Source organism: Aethalodelphis obliquidens, unplaced genomic scaffold (genome assembly GCF_003676395.1).
Source record: "Aethalodelphis obliquidens isolate GAN/ISIS:26980383/991018 unplaced genomic scaffold, ASM367639v1 scaffold44, whole genome shotgun sequence".
Taxonomy (NCBI): domain Eukaryota; kingdom Metazoa; phylum Chordata; class Mammalia; order Artiodactyla; family Delphinidae; genus Aethalodelphis; species Aethalodelphis obliquidens.
In genome coordinates, this window is record NW_020837988.1 from 11399752 (window position 1) to 11421982 (window position 22231).

General features: G+C 64.0%; 2 protein-coding genes across 5 annotated transcripts in view; one reads left to right on the forward strand and one right to left on the reverse strand.

The window, feature by feature from the left end:
• The window catches only part of BAIAP2 (BAR/IMD domain containing adaptor protein 2), a 71346-nt gene extending 66975 nt beyond the window's left edge, over window positions 1–4371 (forward strand). For all 4 annotated transcript variants that reach the window (XM_027080961.1, XM_027080963.1, XM_027080959.1 and 1 more), the window contains one exon: window positions 2705–4371. Coding sequence is in view for 2 of the 4 variants with exons in the window: in XM_027080959.1 (XP_026936760.1) it covers window positions 2705–2774 (70 nt within the window). In the remaining 2 variants the exon portion in view is untranslated. The remainder of the gene's footprint in view (window positions 1–2704) is intronic.
• Window positions 4372–4517: 146 nt separating this feature from the next.
• On the reverse strand, window positions 4518–21271 carry LMTK1 (lemur tail kinase 1). The gene is made up of 14 exons (XM_027081374.1): window positions 21220–21271; window positions 21015–21148; window positions 17722–17869; window positions 15262–15341; window positions 14601–14719; window positions 14356–14443; window positions 13283–13416; window positions 11915–11999; window positions 11717–11838; window positions 10140–10289; window positions 7066–9721; window positions 6823–6970; window positions 6436–6612; window positions 4518–5328 (listed from the first exon to the last, which is right to left on the reverse strand). The coding sequence occupies exons 1-14, from the start codon at window positions 21269–21271 to the stop codon at window positions 5288–5290; spliced, it is 4134 nt and encodes a 1377-aa protein (XP_026937175.1). The 3' UTR covers window positions 4518–5287.
• Window positions 21272–22231: the final 960 nt, after the last annotated feature.

The window sequence follows — 22231 nt, forward strand, 5'->3', positions numbered from 1 at the left end:
ATTTCCTGTGCTATACGGTAGGACCTTGTTTACCCATTCTATATATAATAGTTTTCATTTGCTAATCCCAAACTCCCAATCCACCCCTCCCCACCCCTCTTCCTCCTTGGCAACCACAAGTCTGTTTTCTATGTCCGTGAGTCTGTTTTGTAGATAAGTTCATTTGTATAATTTTTTTAGATTTTATATATGTGATATCATGTGCTATTAGTCATTCTTCACTTAGTATGAGAATCTCTAGGTCTATTCATGTTGCTGCAAATGGCATTATTTCATTCTTTTTTATGGCTAATATTCCATTGTGTATATACCACATCTTTATTCATTTATCTGTCAGTGGACATTTAGGTTGTTTCCATGTCTTGGCTAGTGTGAATAGTGCTGCTGTGAACATAGGGGTGCATGGATCTTTTTGAATTAGTTCCATCTGGATCACATGGCAACTCTAGTTTTGGGGGGAACCTCCAGACTCTTTTCCATAGTGCCTGCACCAATCTCCCACCAACAGTGTAGGGAGGTTCCCTTTTCTCCACACCCTCTCCAGCATTTGTAATTTGTAGACTTCTTAATGATGGCCATTCTGACCAGTGTGAGGTGGTACCTCATTGTAGTCTTGATTTGCATTTCTCTAATAATTAGCAATGTTGAGCATCTTTTCATATGCATGTTGGCCATCTGTATGTCTTCTTTGGACAAATGTCTAGTTAGGTCTTCTGCCCATTTTTCGATTGGGTTGTTTGGTTTTTTGTTGTTGAGAGGTATGAGCTGTTTGTATATTTTGGAAATTAAGTCCTTGTCAGTTGCTTCATTTGCAAATATTTTCTCCCAATCTGTAGGCCGTCTTTTTGTTTGTTTACGGTTTCCTCTGCTGTGCAAAAGCTTGTAAGTTTGATTAGGTCCCATTTGTTTATTTTTGCTTTTGTTTTTATTGCCTTGGGAGACTGACCTAAGAAAACACTGGTACGATTTATGTCAGAGAATGTTTTGCCTATGTTTTCTTCTAGGAGTTTTATGGTGTCATGTCTTATATTTAAGTCTATAAGCCATTTTGAGTTTATTTTTGTATATGGTTTGAGGGTGTGTTGTAACTTCGTTGATTTACACGTGGCTGGTCACTGACCCTTTCTGATGAGAATGTAGGTGCGTCAGGACACACCCGGCTGGAACTCCCTTTTGCCCCTGGCTCTGGTCAGCACAGGTGCCATCCTCCCTTCTCTGGGTCCCTTCCCCTGCTGGGTCCCCGACTCTGGATGGACAAACCTGCCCCGTTTCCAGCCCCACAAGACCCCCCGCCATGACCCTGGCTGCAGACCGCCAAGGGCATGGAGCCCTCCTCTAGGACAAGAGTCCAGTCAAGGCGGCCGCCCCCGTGGCTGCCCTGCATCCTCCGTCCCAGGGCAGATGACGCTGGTCACAGCAGAACCTCGGTTTCAGAACTTCCAGGCTGCCCCTGCCTGTGGCCAGTGGGGCTGAAGCACATCTGCTCAGACCCAAGCCTGGGAGGCCAGAGAGGACCTGAATGAGGGAGACTGAGGCCCCGCCGGCTGGAAGGGCCTTTCATCAGGTGTAGATGTTCCGAGGCAGGGGTGGAACGGCTGCGGGTGCTGCCAACTGTCAGGCAGCATCTTGGAGATGCAGATCAGTCTCCTCTCACTAGTTCATCCTTTGGACTCAGTTGTTCAAAGTGCCTCAGTGTTTTAGAAAATGCCAGGTCCTCAGGCAAACACAGGGTTGCCCACCCCACGTTCTATCTTCCTGGGCACCTGGACAGAGCGCCCACCCAGCTCCTGTGGACGCCCAGCCATGTCAGAGGCCACTCCCGCCCCAGGTAACGGCTCCCGTTCAGGCCGAGCCCTCCGTGTCCCACGTGCCATCCGTGCTGTCACCCTTGGGACTGCCTGACGTCCCCTGGCCTGCTCTCCTGTGCCGTCTCCACCTGGGCAGGTCCTCGGAGCCCGCCGAGGAGGAGAGGCCTCCGTGAGCACGAGGCCAGGTGCCAGCCCCACCCTGCACTCATCTCGTTCCATCTCAGCCCCTTGTCTGGTGCGTCTGTCTGTCTGTCAGCCGCAGCCTCGGCACGCAGGGGCAGGCACGGCTCCTCTCTGAGGAGGCGGTCAGCCCTTCCGCAGGGGCTGCGGGCGTCCACTCCTACCAGCCCCGTTGTCGCTGGGGTGCCTGCGCCTCGTGTCTGTCATGTCGGCATGGGACGGGCCACTCTCTGGGCCCCCAGGATGCATGGGCTAGGCTTGTGCACTCTGCTGAGCTGTGGCTCTGTGTGTCAACAGCTGTGTCCTTGCAGATGGGCTCAGCTGCTGCTCCCGGGCAGGTGGCGGGGGCGCTTGGCCTTGGGGGGGGCGGCGCACCGAGCTCGGGTGCGGCTCATGTGGGGCTGCCTCAGGTTGCAGAGAAAGGACCAGGGCTGATGTGGCGGGGCCCCCCCATGCCCACCCACCCTGCCTGTGGGAGGGTTGACGGTTTGAGGTGGGGCACCTGGGGGGGGTGAGCAGAGGGTGGCGCGCTGGGGCTCAGCTGGCCTTGCGGACAGCGCCCCTTTCTGGCTCTCCCCCGTGGCCTCTGCCACCCCCGGGCCCTGAGCTCAGAGGCTGGGCCATCGGGGTCCAGGTGGGTGCCGTCTGTAGCCACAGGGCGGCACTCAGCACCCCTCCCGAAAACCACTCAAACCACTCTTCTCTCCTCTTCTCAGGAATCCCTTCGCCAGCGTCCAGCTGAAGCCGACGGTGACCAATGACAGGTCTGCCCCACTCCTCAGCTGACGGCCACATCTGCACCCACTGCCTGTGGGGCTCCTCCTCCCACACCCTGACCTGTAACCTGTTTTGTTACAATCTGCTTGCTCCCCATTTAGAGAATTGTCTCCTTCCAAGCCCTTCTGCCCCCACCTCAATCTGGCCTGGGCTGGACCCCGGCTGTTCCTACAGGGTCAGGAGGTGGCATGGCCGTGGCCAAGGAGAGTGAGGGGAGCAGGAACCTGCTGCCTGGGCTGGGCGGCCAACCTTTTGAATCAGGCCCATCTGTCGTGTGGGCCAGGGAGCCCCCAAGGTGCAGGGAGGGCCATCGCATCAGCTTGTAGCTGTAAGGGGAGCCCCTGTCTGGTCAGTAATGAGGCCGCCCACCTGTAGTACGGGCCTGCGGCAGCGATGCAGGGGCGAGGGGGGGGGGGGAGAGCGAGGCCGGCCTCCCTGCCTTGGATTTAGTACGAGCACAACTTCCTGGCAGACCCCTGACTGGGGCTTTGCTGGGTCTCCCCCCTGCCACTGGCAGTTTTGTGGGCCTCTCTGTCCCAGTTTCTCCCTGCCCACACCCTAACTCCCACCCAGAACTGGCTGCAGGGCCCCCAGCTCTCCTCCCTGTCCCCAGGGTGGTCGGTGCTGTGGCCTGGCTCCCCAAGCTGTGTGCCATTGAGGGGGCCTACCCCAGGATTCCTGGGTGGGCCCCCTCAATGCTCTGGCTGTTTCCATATTTCAGCTGAAATATAAGATTTTAGAAGCTATCGGATCCGTGCTGTTTGACATTTAAGGCTGAAATACAGCCGTGCTAATAACCACGTTGGTGACAGCAGTCCTTACCTCAGGAGACGTTCAGTTCCGGGCAGCGTTCGCTTGCTCCTCCCAGACCCTCCCAGGAGGGGCTCTGCGCACAGCCCAGAACACGAAGCACAGGGGGTGGGGCCCCAGAGGCTCTCACCTTGCAGAAGCTGGAGGCAGGCCAGGTGAGGCGAGGCAGGGTCACAGGGCAGATGTTTGCGGGTGGAGGGGCACAGAAGCCCCACCTCCTCACAACCCACCTTGCTCCCAGCTCACCGCCCCCTCACCCGGCCTCCCCGTGCTGAGGGACAGGGGCCACCCCTGGAGAGGCAGGAGGAAGAGCTTCCCGGAGAGGTTCCCTCTCACCCTTACCTAGGTAGGGCCAGCTTCCAGGCAGGAAGTGAGGGCTGCAGGCGTCAGTCCGCTGGCCCTGTTCTGGGAAGACACCCCAACCTGGGCACCCTAGGGGCCCAAGGTCACTGTGTCCCTCCACCAAGGTGTGCCAAGGACAGCTAGAGGAAGGGGTGGTCTCCCTCCTGCATCCCCCAGTGGTCAGAAGGGACTATAGGGACCCCACCCCAGCACAGCCCATGCCCCCTCCTGCCCAAGGCTTTATCTGCAGACTCCGAAAGAAAACACGCTTAGCATGAAGGCTTTTTTCCTTAGTTTGATTTCTCTTAAAAAACAGACAAGAAAGGAACAAGACGATCATTGTACCAGCATCATAAGCCTCAAATAAACAAAAAAAAACAAATTCAAAACAAGTCCCCACCCACACCCCCACCCCAAAAGCAACAATAAATTTTATGTCTCTTTGGCAACAATACCTTAAAAGCATCCCTCTTCCATCTGTTCGGACAACAGCGTTACAAAAATACCCCCTGTGCTGCCCTGCCCCACCCTCCCTCCCAGCTCCACCCCTTCCCACTGTCTCCATCCCTGCAGTAGGAACCCCCTGACACTGACCGTGGGGGGCAGCCGCCACTTTCCTTTGGCAGCTGGGCCGGGCTGGGCCCTACCTTGCAGAGGGGAGCCACAGACACCTCTAGACAGGGGCTGAAGCAGCAGGACTGCGACCTGAAAGCCCCCCATCTTTCGGGCTGCCCACCTCAGTCCCCTCGCAGCGCTCCAGTGGGACCCAGGCAGGAGCCGGCCCATACCCTGTGGGAAGGGAGAGCTTACGGTCTAACTGATTCAGTGAAGGGGAAACAGCCACAGACTTGGAGCGGGGACACACGAGCCCGGTGTCCTCTTCTTGCACTGAGCAAACCCTGAACCGGCAGAAGGGGCAAAGGGGGCAGGGAGAGGCCGTCCTAGCAGGCCTGTACCTGTCCTCTCACCTGGGGTGAGGACACAGCAGCCTGTAATACACCACAGGAACCTGTAGGCAGGGCGTGCGAGGGCCCCTGGCCTCAGAGGCCAAGCAGTCTTGACAGCAGGGGGCCGGGGGGGAGGGGGCAGCTTCAGGGTGAAGGGCAGCTGTAGGGCATCCCTAGGGCCTAGCAGCAAACCCAAGTGTCCAGGACAAATCCTGCCCCCAGGGCAGCACAGGGCTGGTGTGCACAGATGCTCTTATGTCCAGCGCCTGCCCTGCTCCTCCAGGGTGCTGCATGGGGCACCGAAGCGCTTGGAAGCTGCTGCTGACCACTGCCAAGATGAAAGTCCCCACCACTCTTGGTCACCATCCTCGCTGCTGCCGGGGAGAGAACCGGCAGGGGATCCAAGCAGGGGCTGCCTGGGGCTCAGGCCTCTTTACAGCTGCCCCCAGCACCTGCTGTAGGACCTGGCAAACATGTTTAGGGAGACACTGGGGCCACAGGGACTCCTGAGAGCACCCTCCCCTCCAAGGACAGCCAGAGTCCCCTCGCCCAGGGCTTTCACCTGGCCTCAATCCCTGGCTTACGGGCCACTGAGCAGCTGGGGCTGCAGCAGGCCTGCCTGCCTGCCTATCTAGGTAGGAGCCAGACGATTATCCTTCCCGCCACATCACCAGGGATCAGGCCCAACAAAGCTCAACGTCAGCCCTCTGAGTCCTCTTTTTACAGGTGGGAAAACTGAGACCCGAGCAGGACTGGGCTGGCCAGGGTCACACACTCGCCTCCTGGTGACCTGCTTGCTTGTTCAGATATCCATTAAGGGCACACTGTGTGACACAAACAGACCAGCACATCCTTCCCTAGAGGCTGCAGCCACATGCCAAGGGCCGCAAGGGAGGGGCTGGGTCTGCCAGGGGGACAAGATAAGTAGGGGCATCTTAGTGGAGGTGAGCTTTCAGGGAAGCCTAGTAGAATGGGGTGGTGGCAACTGGGCAGGTATGAGCCCACCTGGTCTGAGGTTGACAGGAGTAGAGCTTGGAGGGAGGAGTGAGCTAAGGCCCCTGAGTAGGGCCCCACGTGGGCACCTGAGCCACCACCACCATCTCTGGACAAGCCATTAGATCTGAGATGGGGGGCTGGTGGATGAGGCAGACCAGCAGGGGCTGGGAAGGTTCTGGCAGGAGAGGCTGCTGCAGGTCAGAGAGCAGGGTGGGGGGCACTCAGTGTCCAGCCTGGTGCCTTCGGAGGAGGGAGAAAAGAGCGGGGCGGTGCGGGGGGTGGGGGTGGGGCAGGGAGTGGACATCCAACCTACATCCCGAGAGTGCTGAGCCAGCTTTGTCTGGGGCACTGCATCTCCTCAGGGCGGTGAGGAAACGTGCCAAGGTGGCCACAACAAACAGGCCTGGCGTGACCTGACCTCTCTGAGCCTCAGTTCCCCCATCTGAAAACTGAGCTTGTCCAGAAAACACGAAATAACGAGCGTAGGGCCTCGCGCCCAGCAGGTGCCCTTCCCAGCCGCCCTCACCACTGTCCTGACTCAGTATCCCCTCCCGCCAGCCCCACCGCAGCCTCACCTCCCACGGACCCGGAGTCCGAGTCGGTGACGTGTGTGATGGAGAAGCGGGACGCAGGCGCTGGTGAGACAGTGAAACGAGAGAAGGGGCTGGGCTTGGCGGGCGCAGCGGGGACGCACGGGGTAGGCTCCTGGGCCGGCGTCGGCGGGAGGCCATCGTCCCACTCGAACCCTCCGCCTGCGAGGTGCCCGCCGTCAGTTGTGGACCGGATGGGGGAGACACCGCCCGGAGCAAGAAGTCACGTCCAGGCCCCGCCCACCAGCTAAGTCACAGGCCCACCCCCACCCCGCCATGTTGCCCCGCCTCCATGAGGGCCCCACCCACCCCGTTGCCCCACCCACCCCGTTGCCCCACCCTCGCCTCCGCGTCACCCCGCCTCCAGCTCACCCTCTTCGGCCGCGGGGCCGTCGGGGGAGCGGTCAGCCCGCCGAGGCCGGCCGGGGGTGCTGGGGGAGCCCGGGCTGCCCACCGGGAACGTGGGGGACGACTCCTTGGCGCCAGGGAAGGGCTCCCCGAGCTCCCGGGTGGGGCTTTCCTGGAGGATCAGAACAGCACGAGTCTCCCATGGCTTCCCGTCCCGCCGCAGACCCCCACTCCGCCACGCAGAGCCCACCCAGGGCGGCTGCCCACCTGGTCGAAGAGGTAGACGGTGACGTCGTCGAAGAAGGACACGGCTTTCTTCTTGCGCTCCAGGTCCTCGCAGAAGGCCTCAGACAGCAGGCTGGGCATCTTAAGCAGGCTGCGCAGGTTGCGCGCACTCTGGCTCTCCGCCACCACCACTGGCACAGGCGGCGCCTCCTCCTCGCTCTCCTCGCTCGGCTCCTGGATGCTGTAGCAGCGGAGCTCCTCGTCCGACTCGTCACTGTCTTCGCTGTCGTCCTCTTCCTCCTCCGGCCGCCCCTCTGGAGCCGCGGGGACTGCCGGCAGGGCCAGGCAGAGTGGGGTTCTGGGGGCACCTGGACCCCCTGTCCGTTCCTGCAGGCCTGACCCTGACAGCAGTCCCAGGGTCTCCTGGAGCTCGGGGCGGTGGCCTTCTGAGCTGGGCCGGACCGGAGTCAGCAGGAAAATCTTAGAGTGCCCGGGGCTGGGCATGGGTGGCACCTGGGCTGGGTCTTGGGGCCAGGGAGGCTCCAGCCTGGGGCCCCTGGGGCAGGCGCTTGGCTCTGGGGAAGAGTCCTCAAGCAGTGGCAGTGGCGGCACCTCCCTGGGGCCAGAGCCCTGTGCCTCCCCAAGCATCCCCAACTCAGGGGAGGGCAGTGCAGACGGCAGCCTGGGGCTCTTCAGGCTCTCCAGATCGGGCTCTGGCCCAGGGACTGGGACACCTCCTTGCTTCTCCTTGGGGCCCATGGGGGGCTCTGGCTCCGTGTCCAGGTCTGAGAAGTAGGCAGAGTCGCGGTAAGGATTCTTCTCGCTGAGGCCACCCAGGGAGGCGGAGAGACGAGTCTCTGGCCCGGGGCTCTCACCCTCTGAGGCCAGCTCCTCCAAGGCCTCAGGCTCACAGGGCTCATGGGCCTCCTTGAGTACAAACTCAGGGGACTCATAGTTCTCTGTGTCATAGCCGCTGTCCAGGGCTCGGGGCTGCCCGCCAGGGGTGCCAACAGCTAATGGGCTGAAGACCTCAGAGCCGCCATCACTGGCTGAGGATGGGATGTCCAGGGAGTCCAAGGAGTCGGGGGTCCCCACCTGCTTCTGTAGGGAGCGGAAGGCTGGTGTCACATCTGGTTTCTCAGCCTGCGGGCCGTCGCTGGACAAGTCAGTGAAGACACCAGAAGTGGCCTCAGTCGTATCTTCGTCTTCACTGCCTGGTGCCTCCAGCTCAGGGGAGCTGCTGCCACTGTCGCTGTCCAGGGCCTGGACTGGCTCAGTGGCAGGCTGTGGGCTGCCAGTGGGCGTGGGTGAAGCAGGCAGGGTGGGCGGGGTGCTGGCCTCCTCGGCAGGAAGCAGGGCTCCCTCTTGGGATGGGGATGGGATGGAGGGAAGGGGCAGCTGGAGTCCAGCAGAGCCCTCGGCCTCCTCTGCAAGCCTGGGCTCTGCCTGGGGGCTGTCACCACCACTTCTGGCTGCCTCTGTCCACGGGGATGTGACCAGGCACGGGGCAGGTGTCAGGCCCTCAGCAGGATACAGATGGGGGAGGCCAAGGCAGCGGCCCATCTCCTTACCAGAGGAGGCCCCCTTTGGCCCAAGCAGAGGCTCTCTGAGGTCCTCTGGGATCAGAGGATGGCCCAGCTCAGGGACGGTCTGTAGGGCCTGCTTCACACCAGGGCAGCAGTCCATGTAACCTGAGAGGCCCGGGACCCAGAATTCTGGTGCTCGGTTGCTGCTGTTGTTGTTTGCAGATACATTGGAGCTCCAGTGTCTGTGCTGGGCAGCCCTGGGCATCCCAGCCTCTCCCAGCTCTTCCCCACCTGGGGATGGTTGGGCCCTGGAGCTCGCGGAGGGTGATGTGCCCAGCGGGTCCTCAAAGAAGGGCGGGCAGAATGCCCCCACGCCCCAGTCAATATCCTCTGCTCTGGGCTCCGCCAGCATCGGGGTCTCCGGGGAGGGTGAGCGTGAGGTGCAAGGCAGGTCACGGGCATGGCTCCTGCATAGGTGGTAGTCGCAGTGGCCCCAGGGGCCATCAGCGGGCGGCGCGTGGCCCAGCAGTGGCTCCATGACCAGCGAGGCGGCCGTGCTGCCGTCAGAGTCGTCATCATGGTCACTGCCGTCGGGGCGCAGGGTGGCAGCGAGAGTGCTGGGGGCACAGCCGGCACAGTCGGGGTCGTGGCCTGCGGCAGGCGCGGGGTCTTCCAGGCGGATGAAGTACTCGCTGCCCACCGAGGGGCTGTGAGCGCTGAGCACCGGCACCACGCCTGGGGGAGCACCGTCAGGGACGCAGAGCTCCTGCAGACGCGCGTCTCGGCCCGGGCTCAGTGCGCCCTCAGGTGGCGGGAAGGCATCGGAGCCGCGGCCGGCTTCCCACTTGTACTCGAAGTTGAGGCCACGGCTCGTCTCAGTCACCGTCAGCACGTCATCACCATCCGTGTGGAAGCTGTCGCCAGCAAACTGCTCCAGCAGTGGGAAGGATGAGGTGGCCGCAAGCTCGCCCATGCCCCCCAGTGCCATGCCTGCCGCCCCCAGCCCGGGGCCCACACTGCCCCCCACAGGCCGCAGTGAGCGCCAGCGCCGCTCAAACTCCTCCTCTGCCTCGGTGGCACCCTTGGCACACAGGTAGGACAGCAGCAGGTGCACCTCCTCGGCCGTCGGCCGCTGCTCAGGCTGAAGCCAGCAGAACTGCATCACCTCATACCTGCGGGAAGGGATGCCCTAGGGCTCAGTCCCTGCCCCCCCACGGGTGGTAGTGCCTGGCCAGGACCCCAACCCCCAGGGAGTGAGCCAGTCCGCCCTCAGCATGAGGGTCTGAGTTCCGCCCCTTCTCACACTCAGAATCCCGAGGGCAGTTACGGGCATCTCCTGAATTGGGCGCGGTGGTGTGGGAGACAGCAGTGGACTAGGGCACTGTTCCCTCAGCTCATCCCTGCCAGGGCTGCAGGCAAGTTTGTGTTTTGGATAAAGCGGCCATTCCAGTGTAGGCACAAGGTGGGGCCCAGAGGTCACTGCTGGCCGGGGGGAGCCACTTACGCTCTGGGGACTCGAAGCACCCCCCTTTGTGTTGTCCTTCCTGCTGGGGACACCCCCAGCCCTGCCTGGCCTCACAGGGTCCTCACCAGCGGTCAGAGAGGGTCAGCTGCAGCTGGGGCTTGGGCAGCTTGAGCTGCTGCTCCCGGACCGCATAGGCCAGCACCTGCCGGTCGGAGTGGTGCGGATAGGGCTGCGCTCCCAGCTCGAAGAGCTCCCAGATGGTCACGCCCAGGGACCTGTGGGGGTGACAGCCATCAGAGGGCAGGCACGGCTGGCCAACGCACGGCTCCAAAGAGTCTCGAAGACTTGGGTGCCAAGGGCAGCTCCTGTCATCACACCAGCAGCCAGAAGACGGCGCCTTCCTTCAGTAAATGGGCAGCGTGTGCCCCCTGGCCGGGTCCGAGCCCACGCCCAGGTGCTTGGACAAATAAACGCCAGACTGGCCTCCCACAAACCCAGTCCATTTGTTCACTCGTTCACTCCCGTGCCGGGCTGAAGCGCAGACACTGCCAGGTGCAGGAGATGCCCTGGAGAAGCTCCCAGTCCTGCCAGGCACCTGTGGAGGCCAGAGGGAGGGAGTGTGCTAGGGTGTGAGGCGGAAAGAGGGGTGAGTCTAGGGACACCCCAGCCAGCAGGCCAGGCAGCCAGTGCACGCGGGGCTGTGAGAAGGCAGCTGGGATCTTTCCAGTGGGCGGCAGCTTCACCCAGCTCCCGGGGACCCCAGGCTGTCCCACGAAACTGGGGGCATGAGGGACAGCAGATTTGGCGACAGAGACGTCACAGTGGCCCTGGCCAAAGCCGTCTAGGGGAGGGACCCCAGTCAGTGTGGGCTGGTGGGCAGGCAGGGGAAGGTCAGCCAGAGGGAGAGGCGAGCGGGGGAATGGAGTGTCCGTGACGGGTACAGTTAATGGCTCAGGGGAGACCCCTGGAGAGCTCAGGAAGGGGGACTGGGCCCTGGATCCAGGCCCTGAGGGTTTATCAGGAGCAGAGGGGGGCCAGACAGGCCTGGGAGGCTGGGAGGAAGCAGGAGGGGGAAGCAGAGGCTAGTCAAGGCCGGGGACAGGGGACCACCACAGCCAAGCCTCTAGAGGCTGTAGTCCTGGGTCCCAGCACCCGCTCTGTGCCCAGCCCCAAGCCTCCAGGCTGCAGTCACAGAAGACCCCAGCCCCACTGTCCCCTCTCAATGGGAACAGGTGCTACCACGAGGCCCCACGTCTCATCAACTTGCCCGAGCGCTCTGACCCTGATGTCTTCGGGCATCGGCCCAGCGGGCCCTGGGAGGGGCAGGGCTTCCTCCACAGACCCCACCGCTCTGCCAGCCCAAGTGCTGTGGGCCGTGGCACCGGGCAGCGACAGGGGGCCCCAGAACCCCCACGACCTCACCTGGGGGTGTATGTGGCCACCTCCCACAGAGCGACAGGGCTGCACAAACACACACGTCCTCACACACGTGGCCTTGCTTGGCGCGGCCAGCCTGCATCCCCTCCAACACCAGGGAGCCGGCAGGCGGGTGGGACTCAGCCCCCCAGCGCCCCGCATCCTCACTGGACACTCACGCGGCACCGGACAGGGCAGCCATGAGGGCTGACAGCCGCAGGTGAGCATCAAGTCGTCGGCTCTCAGGGGTCCAAGTCCTCATGGCGACTGCCGGGCCCACACTCACCACACGTTGCTGGCCTTGGTCTGGTCCACCACCAGCAGGTTGCAGTGCACCTCGTCCACCAGCTCAGGCGCGATCCAGCGCAGTGGCACCCACAGCTGGTCAGCCGTCACAAAGTAGTCCTCCTGTCGGCACACGGGACAGTGGTACCCCGTGGGCAAGTGTGGCCGGCCCTGCCCCGGCCCGAGCCGGCCCACTCACCCTGTATTTGCCGTGAGACAGGCCATAGTCGCCGATCTTCACCGTCAGGTCGGCTGTGAGCAGGCAGTTCCTCAGAGCCAGGTCACTGAGGGTGGGAGGATGGGAGGGTGGGGTCAGCTGGCAGTGCCGGGCTGGGGCATCCAGGGCACTGAGGGGACTGGGCCGCTTGTCGCCGAGGGCATCCTGGGCTCGGTTCGGTCGGTGGGTGGGTGGAAAGGGGCATCTCAGAGGCTGCCCGCCCTGCCCCTCACCCAGCACTGGACACTTTGAGGGTCTGAGTGGATGGGGCCACACATGTTAGAAGGCAGACAAGGAAAACGAGGCCCAGGGCCAGCTAGAAGGTGCCCAGGGGCTCTCCTTGGACGAGGTCTGCCTCACTGGAACCCCATCCCCTGACCCCAGTCCACTCCCCTGCTTCTCCTGGGACACCAGTCTGCTGAGCAGTCCCTCGGGGGCGAGCCAGCCCAGGGACACCGCAGTCTCCTCCCGCCCGCCACACTGCCACCCTCAGCTCCCTGAAGGCAGGCATCAGTGAGGCAACTGAGTGCCCCAGGGTCCTGCCCCTGCCCTGTGCACACACGGCCCCTGGCAGGGTGGGGGTGTGGAGTGCCCGCCCAGCAGTGCCGCTCACCCCCGCCTTTGCCTCCCACCCACGGCCGGCCTTGGCTGCCGGCTCCTCCCCTGCCTGCCTTGTGGCCCCATGGGTGTCTGGGGCCCAGGGCACTGGGGCAAACGCGGGGTCAGCACACATCGGCCAAAATGCTGCTGTGCCGGGGCCACAGATGGGCGCCTGGGGCTGGGTGGGCTCGGCGGGCCGGTCGGGAGGCTGGCAGCGGCCCTCTTCAACAAAATCACTGATGCTGGAGTTGCCTTGTCATCACTCAGCACCAGGATATTGTTGGGGAGGACGGCCCGAGTGCTGTCCGCGGCTGGCGGGGCCACGCAGCGCCACTTCTTCCGGCATGTCCCCCTACGCTGGGCCCTGGCCTGTCTGTCCGAATCCAGGGGCCAGGGCGGGAAGCAGGACAGAGCCACCCCTCCCTCCGGGCCTGAGAGAGACAGAGGAGAGTAGGGGCCGCCGTAGGGCCACCAGGCGGTGCTGACCACCCTGGCGACAGAGGATGGGCTTCAGGCCCTACCGCATGCCCAGCCAGGCCAGCTGGACAGTGGACGTCGCCTGGCTTAACCCTCCTGCAGAAGCAGGTGTTCAACTCCCATCTGCCTGGTTATTATTTGACAAGATCCCTTTGTACAGTGGTCCCTAGAGGCTGAACAAAGACTAACCCGGTTAATTGAGGATCCACCTCACGCGGCCCCCGGAGCAGGTGCGGAGGCCCTGCAGAGCTCGTGGGCCACCTGCGCCCTCACCTGTGCACGTAGTTGTTGCGATGCAGGTGCAGGACGCCACAGGCCACCTCACAGGCCATGCGCTGCAGGGTCAGAGGGTCGGGCGCCATGGACTCTGCCACCCGACAGCTCCGCAGGTAGCCCTTGAGGTCCCCCTGCCAAGAAGGGCAGCACTGTCACCTGCTGGTGGGGAGTGGGTGCCCGTGCAAGCCCACCACCCGGCCCCGCCCTCCTCAGCAGGGCCCACGGGGGGACCAGGCATCCTGCTGCTGCCACAGGGCTGCCGCTGCCCAGAGAAGCCCATGTCCGCCCCCCAGGGGCCAGCTCTCAGTAGGATGACCCCGCAGGCAGCAGACACTTTCCCCACACTGACAGCCCCAGCCCCAGGCAGGCTTGCGGGCCAGCAGGGTCACATCCCGCATACAGACCCCTGGGGCCCAGATGCTCGCCACCTCTCAGCTGGTGGGTGGCAGACAGGCCACACGAGCAGTGACGCTGAGCCTGGGCAGAACCCAGAGCCGGTGGCCAGAGTGTCCTCTGGCAACTCCTTGACCCCGCTGATGACCTGCTGACGCCGCTCAGCTCCAGGGAGGGCCCAGGCATCCTGGGGAAGCCCTGGGAGGCTACGCCAGGAGTCCAGAAACTAGATGGTGGGGGGGCCCACGTCTGTGGAGGCCGCCTCCCTGTCGGCAAGCGGCTCAGCCGTGTGTGTGTGTGTGGCGGGGGGCCTGAGAGCAAAGTACGGGCGAGGCCGTGGACTCGACGCAAGGGCCGTGAGCCCCCCGAGCGGGCCGGGGTGCCTCTCAGGAAAACCTCCGTGACTGGAAGCAGCACAGGCAGATGGGGGAGCCCCCCTCCCCTAGGGTACAGTGGAATCCCAGCCCGGACGGCCGCTGTCTCTGAGCGGGGGCCACCTCCTTCCTCCCCCAGGCCGCCTCTGGGAGGTAGTGGTGCAGAGCCACCTGGACCCCACTTTGGGGGGCATGTGAGGCCCAGAGGGTGGGGGTGAGGGGTCCCTGGCTCAGCAGGAAGGCCAGGCCCACCTTCCAGTAGCGTAGGGCAGGGGCTGGAGGGCCAGGGAGCGGGCGACTCACCATCGGGCAGAACTCCATCACCAGCAGGTAGGGCGTCACCTCGGCGCACTGGGCCAGGCACTGGAGCAGGTTGCTGTGCTGCAAGGCCCTGCGGGAGCCAACAGGCTGCCCCCTGACTCGCACTCAGGGCAGGGCAGGAGCGGGGCAGCACAGAGCTTGCCTTTGTCTACAGGGCCCACAGCCCCACCTCCCGGCCAGTGGCCCACCCCCTCCTCCGGCTAAGCCTGTCCCCAGGTGCCACCCACCTGTAGGGCTGCGCCTCCTCCAGGAACTGCATCTGCTCCTGCACGCTGGCGCTCACCTTCAGCTCCTTCACCACCACCTGGGTGCTACTGATGCCCGAGTTCACCTCCCCGAGGAATACCTGCGGGGCAGGCGTCACCAGGTGGGCGGACTCCACCGTCCCCAAGCTCTGCCCCCAGCCTTGCTCTTCCAGCCAAAGCAGTCTGTTTCTGTGCCTCAACGTACTCATCTGCAAAATGGGTTCTGGACCGCTCCTGGGAGAGCGAGCCCTCGTGGCTGTAATACTCCGTCTTTTGTGTCTGCCTCCCCTAAGGTCCCCGGCTGTTCTCAGAGCTCTGGGGGTCTGCAGTGAGGAAGATGGACTCCTTGTCCCACCCAGGCTGGTGGTCAGGGAGAAGCCAGGAGCCAGACACTGCTCCCCATCCCTGCCCACTCAGAGGCATCTCCCAGCATGACACCAGGATCTGCAGAGAAGAGGATGCCGGACCCTGAGGTCCCCAGGGAGGGGCCCAGTAGAGTGCGCCTTGAGAGGGGACCCCAGGGCTGGGGAAGTTTCTGGGAGAAGCAGGTCGCCAACCCACCCTCTCCACCTGCCAGGCAAAAGAGCGGACCACGCTGCCAGTCCCTCCCCCATCCCCACCAACCCCTGGGACGGCAACTCACCTTCCCAAACCAGCCGTGGCCAATCTCCTCCAGGTACAGGAGGCTGTGCCGGCCCAGATCTGTGGACTTGAGCAGCTGCACTGTAACAGGGCAGGGGGCTCAGAGAGGCCAGCTCAGCCTCCATCATTGCCCCATCTTCTCTCGCCTGGCCCCTAGAGGGGCTGCCTGCATGGCCTGTTCCGGGGAGCCACCCAGAGCCCCCTGCTCCCTCCTGATGGGGGCGGCCATCAGGAGCAGGGCACCTGCTGCCCAGGGGAGCTGTGGATCTGCAAGCCGCATCCATGCATCTTTCTGAGTGGGTCTGGGAAGGCTGTGCCCCAAGCTACAGGGACAAGCCAGGCTGGAAACATCAGGGCCTGGAGCCGGGACCAGCGCACAGGCAACGCTGGGCAGGCAGTGTGGCTGGGGCGGAGGCCATGGGGAGGAGGGCAGTGGAGTGGCCCGTCCCCTCACCCCTGCCGCAGGCTGGCATTCCAGCGCCAGGCACGCCAAAGGCTCCTTTGTTGGGGGCTGCTTGGCACAGCCCTGTACGGAACACACTGGGCCCATTCTCCTGCAGGCTGGGCTGGGTGAGGTCAGCAGGCAGGAAGGGTCAGTGAGGGCCCCAGAGGAAGGGCCAGAGCTGCTGAGCCCACCCACACCCCGCCTGTGCCCCAAGGGATTCCCCGAATTCTGCTCCCACGCCAACTGCCCGGAGGGCCCAGGGGACAGGCTGAGCCTGGCAGCCAGTAGACTCCAAGGTGAGGGGCTGCTCCCAGGGACTGGAGACCCTATGGAATGTTGACCTTGATGCTGAGCAGAATTGGGGGTAAGGGGTCCCACTGGGGCCCTGAGTCCCGGGGCTCCTCCCCCTGAGGTCCAGCCTGGGGTCTCCCCAAGCAGGCTCAGCAGTCTTGACAGTGGGGCAGTGATGGAGGTGGAGCGTGCTGACTGCCAGCCAACGGGAAAGGTCTCCTGGCAGCTGCAGGAGGCATGGCAGGCCGGGTCCCGGGGTTCTGGGGTCCGCACCCAAGGGGCAGCACCTACAGAGCCAGGCTGGGGAGCCTGAAGGCTGGGCCATCTTCCCCCACGGTTTCGAGGGGTAGTACTTGCTGCCCAGGTTTTTAATCCTTGACCTCCAGGTGGGCTGCCCTCCCAGCATCACCCAAATCTCTCCCCTCCCCAGAAGCAGGGCACCCTATAAAGGACAGAACAGAGCTAAAAACTAGAAAAAAGCATGCAATCACTGCCCCCTCCTGGATCCCTGTCCCCCCGCATCCCCAGGGACAGTCCCTTAAGCGGTGGAAGACACTGGGTCTCAAAGATTCCTTGGGGTCCCAGGCACACACTGCCAGGGGCAGGTAACAGGCCCAGGCCAGGGGTACAGTGTCCCCTGAGGGGACCCCTTGCTCTGCAACAGCTCCTAGCGTCCAGCACTGTCAGCACAGGCTCAGAAACTCCCATGGTCACCCAGGAAGGTTGGGGGGCTTCCTATAGCAGAGACCCCACCTTCAAGATTTTATGGGGTGGACCTTTGAGTCACTCAACAGAGTGGGACCTGAAATTCCTGCCTAACTGGTGAGGTCTCCTCTAGGAGACGGGGGAGTGACAGCCATGGTGCAGGGGGTGCTGGGCCCAGGCCAGCACCTTGGAGGCCCCCAGCCCATGGCGAGGGCTGGGCTTCGGGGTGGGCAGCACCGTGGTCAGGACCAGCAGAGCCCAGAACACACGCAGGCGGGGCAGGCCTACCCATCACAGGCCCTGGTGCCAACAGAGCCCCCCCTGGGCCTGACACCCTACTCAGTGAGCCTGGAGGAGCTGGGGGTAGGCGCAGGCCTGACCTAGGAGCTGCCAGGGAGGGGGCCTGGGGCCAGGAACCCCACCCACCAGCCTCCAGACACAACTGGGGGGTTCTTGCAGTGCTGAATCAGGCAGATGTGGGTTCAAAGCCCAGGTTGGCCACTGACCTTTAACCTCTGGGGTGTGGGCCCTGCATCTGCCATGTGGGTTGCCAGCCTGCTGGGGGGACCACGGGATGGGGCGAGTGGGAGACATGGCAAGGAAGCCACAGGAAGAGGCCCCGCCTGCACCTGCACGCGCTGGGGGGACCCAGGCCCCTCCTTCCCCCACCCCAGGGTCCTGAGCAAAAGGCTCCACCCACAGAAGGAGCCCCAAAGAGCCCCTCCCCCCCAGTGGGTGGGCCCTGCTCCTGGGCACCACGGAACCCATGTACGGGGTCCAGCATCCCAGGGACCACAGAGAAGTCCCTCCTCCCAGCACATAGGTGCCCACCCCAGGACCAGAGGGAGCAACCCCCACCCCCTTTGCACAGTAGCCCCAGCTGGCCCAAGCCTGCTCACAGCGCCCCAGGTCCCAGCAAAAGGGGACACACACCAGCTCCTTGCCTCCCCTCCCCGGGAGCACTGACCCCAGAGCCACACCCTACGCCCACCACCTGGGCCCACCTGGGGGCTCACTCACCTGAACGCCCGGGCTGCTTGGCCATAGGCAGGGAGACCTCGGTGAGTGGCAGGACATACACGTCGGGCCCGTTCTGAGCCGCTGCTGCCGGGGAGCCCTGTGCCGAGAAGTCGGCTGGGTACTCTTCCCCCTCGGCATTCTCAAACTCCTGGGCCAAATGGGTGACACACGCGGTGAGCTCCAGGGCTCCCCAGAAGGGGGAGGGGCAGGGGACAGGGGGCAGGGCAGGGAGAGAACAAGGGGTGCAGGCCAGCTCTGAAAGGCCCCTTTCTTCCCAGAGCCCCGCTCCCCCCAGCAGCCCTGCCAGCTGCCCCCTCCACCCACCTCCTCGCTCCTCAGGACAGAGAACAGACCCCACTCCTCTGCTGCCCCCTCCGCAGGGGCACCAGCTGCCCCAGGAGGGCGGGGTTTGGTTTGTGTTGGGTGGGGAGTGGGGATTCACCTCCCACAGGCAGAGCCTCAAGGGTGGTGGCCGTGAGCCCCAGGGCAGCCATGCCTCGCCCAGCCTCAGCCCACCCACATCCACGCCTACCAGGCTCAGGGCAGGGTAGGCAGCACTGGTGGGGGGGGGGGGCGGCTGGAGGCCAGCTGCCCCTGCCCATCCAGAGTCAGCCCTCCACGCCGCTCAGCCACCCCACCTCCCAGCAGCCTTTGCCCTGGGCGGGGGTACCCCATGGTCAGTGGCTTCAGGGTCGTGGCTGGGGAATCCAGGACAGGGGCTCCATCATCCCACCCACCCTGACCCAGCAGACAAGAAACTAAGCGCCCCTGCTCCTCCCAGACAAGGAGCGTTCCTGAGAGCCCACCCCCCGGCTTCACCCCCAAGCAGGTGGTAGCTGGCAGCACCACCTACCGCGGCCATCTGCCTGCAGGGCCCCTGGACTTCGACCCAGGAGGGCGGGCGTCTGTCCGCTCCCCGGGCTCCTTAAGAGCCTGGCCCTGGGCACCGGGCTGGGCCCCACCTGGCCCGGCTATTTTCAACTTCAGCTGCCCCTTCGTCTGTCTGAGGAAGCCCCCTCACATTCCTGAGCCACGGCCAAGTCTCCCAGGAGCCCTGGGCCACAAGCAGAACCACAGTACTAGCGCCACAGGCCTGCCTGCCTGACCAGGACAGACCGCTGCCAGGTGGGGAAACAGGTCGAGGGACTTCCAAGCAGCTGCAGCGGGGCCACCCCTGTGGCCAGGCGGCTGGACTAGGAGCCGCAAGGCCTAGGTTCCCTGCCCGGCCCTGTGACCCGAGGACACTCCTTTCTCTGGGCCTCGATTTCCTCAGCTGCAACAGGGAGGCTGAGAGCCCTCTGGGTGTCCTTGCGGGCCGGTCCCGGCCTGTACCTAGAGATGACAGAGCCACTGGGGACAAGGCCTGCAGGGACTCCCCCTCTCCAGGGCCCGGGAGACCACCCTTGGGCCCCGGGGCTGTCAGAACCAACCCCCTCGCCCTGTAATCCCAGCTGCGGCTCCGCAGAGGCACAGACGCCCGCCCGCCCACCCACCTCGGGGTCTGGCCCTGGCCCCAGCCTGTTACCTGACGGTGCCACCTGGAGGCCCACCGGATGGAGCCAGCAGAGCGGGTGATCAGATAGGACAGTGTGAGCATCACTGCCCAGCCCCTTCTCCCAGCACAGCTCCAGGTGGGAGAGCCCAGCACTGGCCCCCCAGAGCCCAGGCGGGAGCCTGCTATGCAGGCAGGCCCTCCCACTGAGGCGCACTGGTGCTGGAATGTTCGGGGCACCATGTTCCCAGGAGGTGAGGAGGGCACGGGTAGGAGGGGGCCGCACTGGCCCTTGTTTGGGGCCTTGTTCTCACAGCATCCTGAGAAGGGGCTGACATACAATAGCCTTAAGGCCCAGCCCTGGCCCCCCCCCCTTCCCCCCCCCCCTTCCCCTCCCCCCCCCCCTTCCCCTCCCCCTCCCCCTCCCCCTTCCCTTCCCCCTTCCCATCCCTTCCCCCTCCCGCTTGCTTCTCTGGCCCCAGGATCCTCCAGGAAAATGCCAGCATCGCCTGGCCCAGCCCACTGTGTTCCTGCAGGCCAGGGAGACAGGGCTAGGCATGCGGATACCCAGGCAAGGGCTTGGATGCAGAGCCGAGGCTCCCAGGGCCATGGCCCTGCTGCCCAGGCCCTGAGCTCCACCAGCCCACCCCTCAGACAGCTTTGGATGGCCCTGCCGTGAAATGTGGCAAAGACACCTTTGTAAAAGGCAAGTGCTGCGCAGATGCCAGCTCCCCGGCCCCCCTGTGATGAGACACAGCAGGGGGAGGCGGAGGGCACTGCTTCTCTAAAATGGGGGTGACCAGGCTGCAATGTGGGTCACTTAGTATGGAGATGACTGGGGTGGCCGGCTGCTGTGCTGGGCCACAGGACAGCCCCTCCCCTCCTGACCTCACCAGGCCCGGGAATCTGACCTCCAGCCAAGGGCGGGGCAGCTGAGTGGGCGGGAGAATGACCACAGGCGGTGCTATGTGCTAAGTCGGCAGAACTCAGCCCACAGGGCTGGGGGGCTGCTCTGGTTGGGCCCCTCAGTTCCCAGCTTTTTCTCCTGGTCCTCCATGCTCAGAGCTGCAGCTAAAGGTAGGGAGCAGCCGTGGGCGCTTCTAGGATTGGGGAACAGCGCCCCAGGGATGCCTCTGGGCCACCATCCTTAGGAGGGGCACCTCAGCCCTGGAATCCCGCCCAGGATGACCCCGGGAGCTTAGCCCTGCCAGGGCGGCCAGAGAGAAGGCGGGCCCAGCCTTCTAGCTGATGCTCCATGAACAGTAATGATCACTCCTGCTGTCCTACCGCCCTGATTCCCACGTGGCGCACAGTCCTTTCCTCGTGGGGCAGAAGACGCCCAAAGTAAGGTGACCCCAGCCAGAGAGGTGCTTCTGATGCCGAGAAGCGTGTCTGGGCAACTTTGGTTTCCCTTTGCTGATTCGAACAAGCAGGGATTCAAGGACCCCCTAGGCATAGAGACCCCTCCCACAGCGGCTCAGGAGCCCCCGTGGCCCCCTTGAGGCCCATCCTCACCGTCCCGGGGTGCACCGCACACAGAGGCCTGACCCTGAGCTGGGACATGACAGCGTGAGGCCATGCCTCCCCAACAGGGGGACCCAAAATGGGGGAGGCAGTGGGAGGGGTCCCTGACAGCCCCTAGGCCTCTCCCATCGGCTGCCCCCAGAGGAAGGGCTGTGGGGTCCTGGCCTCTATAGTCCCCAGAGGGCCCTAGGAGGGAAGGAAGCCCAGTGCCGAGTGGACACCAGAGGGCCAGCCCTCAGGATCTCGTCCACAGCCTCCCCCGACCCCCAGCCCTCACCTTGAACCCGATGCCGCCCTTCTTACAGCACAGGCAGGCCAGCATGAGGGCAATGACGGTGAAGAGCCCGGAGAAGGACACGGCCACCACAGACAGGGAGGACGACCAGGAGAGCTCGCTGAGCGGGGCGCCGTCTGCCGAGGGAGAGAGAGTTACAGGGCAGCTCTGCGACCCGGCCCCCATCTGCACCCAGTCCCCCAGGCACACTCCGGGGCCAGCCGGATCCCCACGCCGGGCTCCGAGGCCCCCCGATTCATTGCGGTCTGAGCCTCAGCACCCTTACCCTTGCTCCAAGACCCCACACTCGGAGGCACAGCCGCCGGCCCAGGGCCGGTGGACACACGGGTTGGCCACGGTGACCCAAGCCTGCAGTCCATGGCCGGCCCCTGGGTGCCACACTGGCCTTGCCAAGGGACAAGGGGCTGGCTGAGCTGGCGAGGCCTGCTCAGCTCCCACTTCTGGGGGGCTGTGGACATCCCTCATGAGCTCAGGGTCTTGGGGCTATGGGGACCCTCTCCCACGTCTCTCTCAGACTGGCCAGCCCACTCACCCCTGTGGAGTGGGCCCCGGGGGCTGTCATCGTTGCCATAGCTATGGCATGGCACTGGTAAAGGCTGTGAGACCCGGGATGGGGGCTGCTGGGAGACGGACCAGGGCCCCGCTAAGCGGGAGAGACTGAGGACCTGGCTGCTGGCCACATGCCAGGCTCCAGGCAGCTGGGGGTCAGGGCCGGGACCTGTCCAACCTCTGAGGACAGGGATGTCACCGTCCCCAAGAAGGTGAGGCAGCAGAGTTCCTCCATGCAGTCTGGCGTTTCCAAGTCACCCTCTTACTGAACGCCCACCAAGGGACCCCCGGTGCTGTTTCTGTCTTGAGGACAGCAGGGTGCCTCGTTCTGCAGCACCTGGTCCATGTGAGCCCCTCATGGCTCACCCTCATGAGGGTGGGGTAACTGAGATGGGGTAACTGTGGTGCCCAGGACAGCACAACGTGGCCCTCCAACACACAAGCATGGCCCCCAAATTAGGGCTCCAAGCTGCCCCCACTCCCCCGCTGAGCCAGGGCTTTGGGGAAGCTTGGCCCATCTGGTGCCCGCAGGACAATGTGGTGGGGCCAGCCGGGGTCCCCTAAACGCTGGGCAGGCAGTTCCACCCCTGGCCTGCCCTCCTGTCCCACAATACCGGCTCCAGTGCACGCCCCTTTCCCGAGGACTTTCT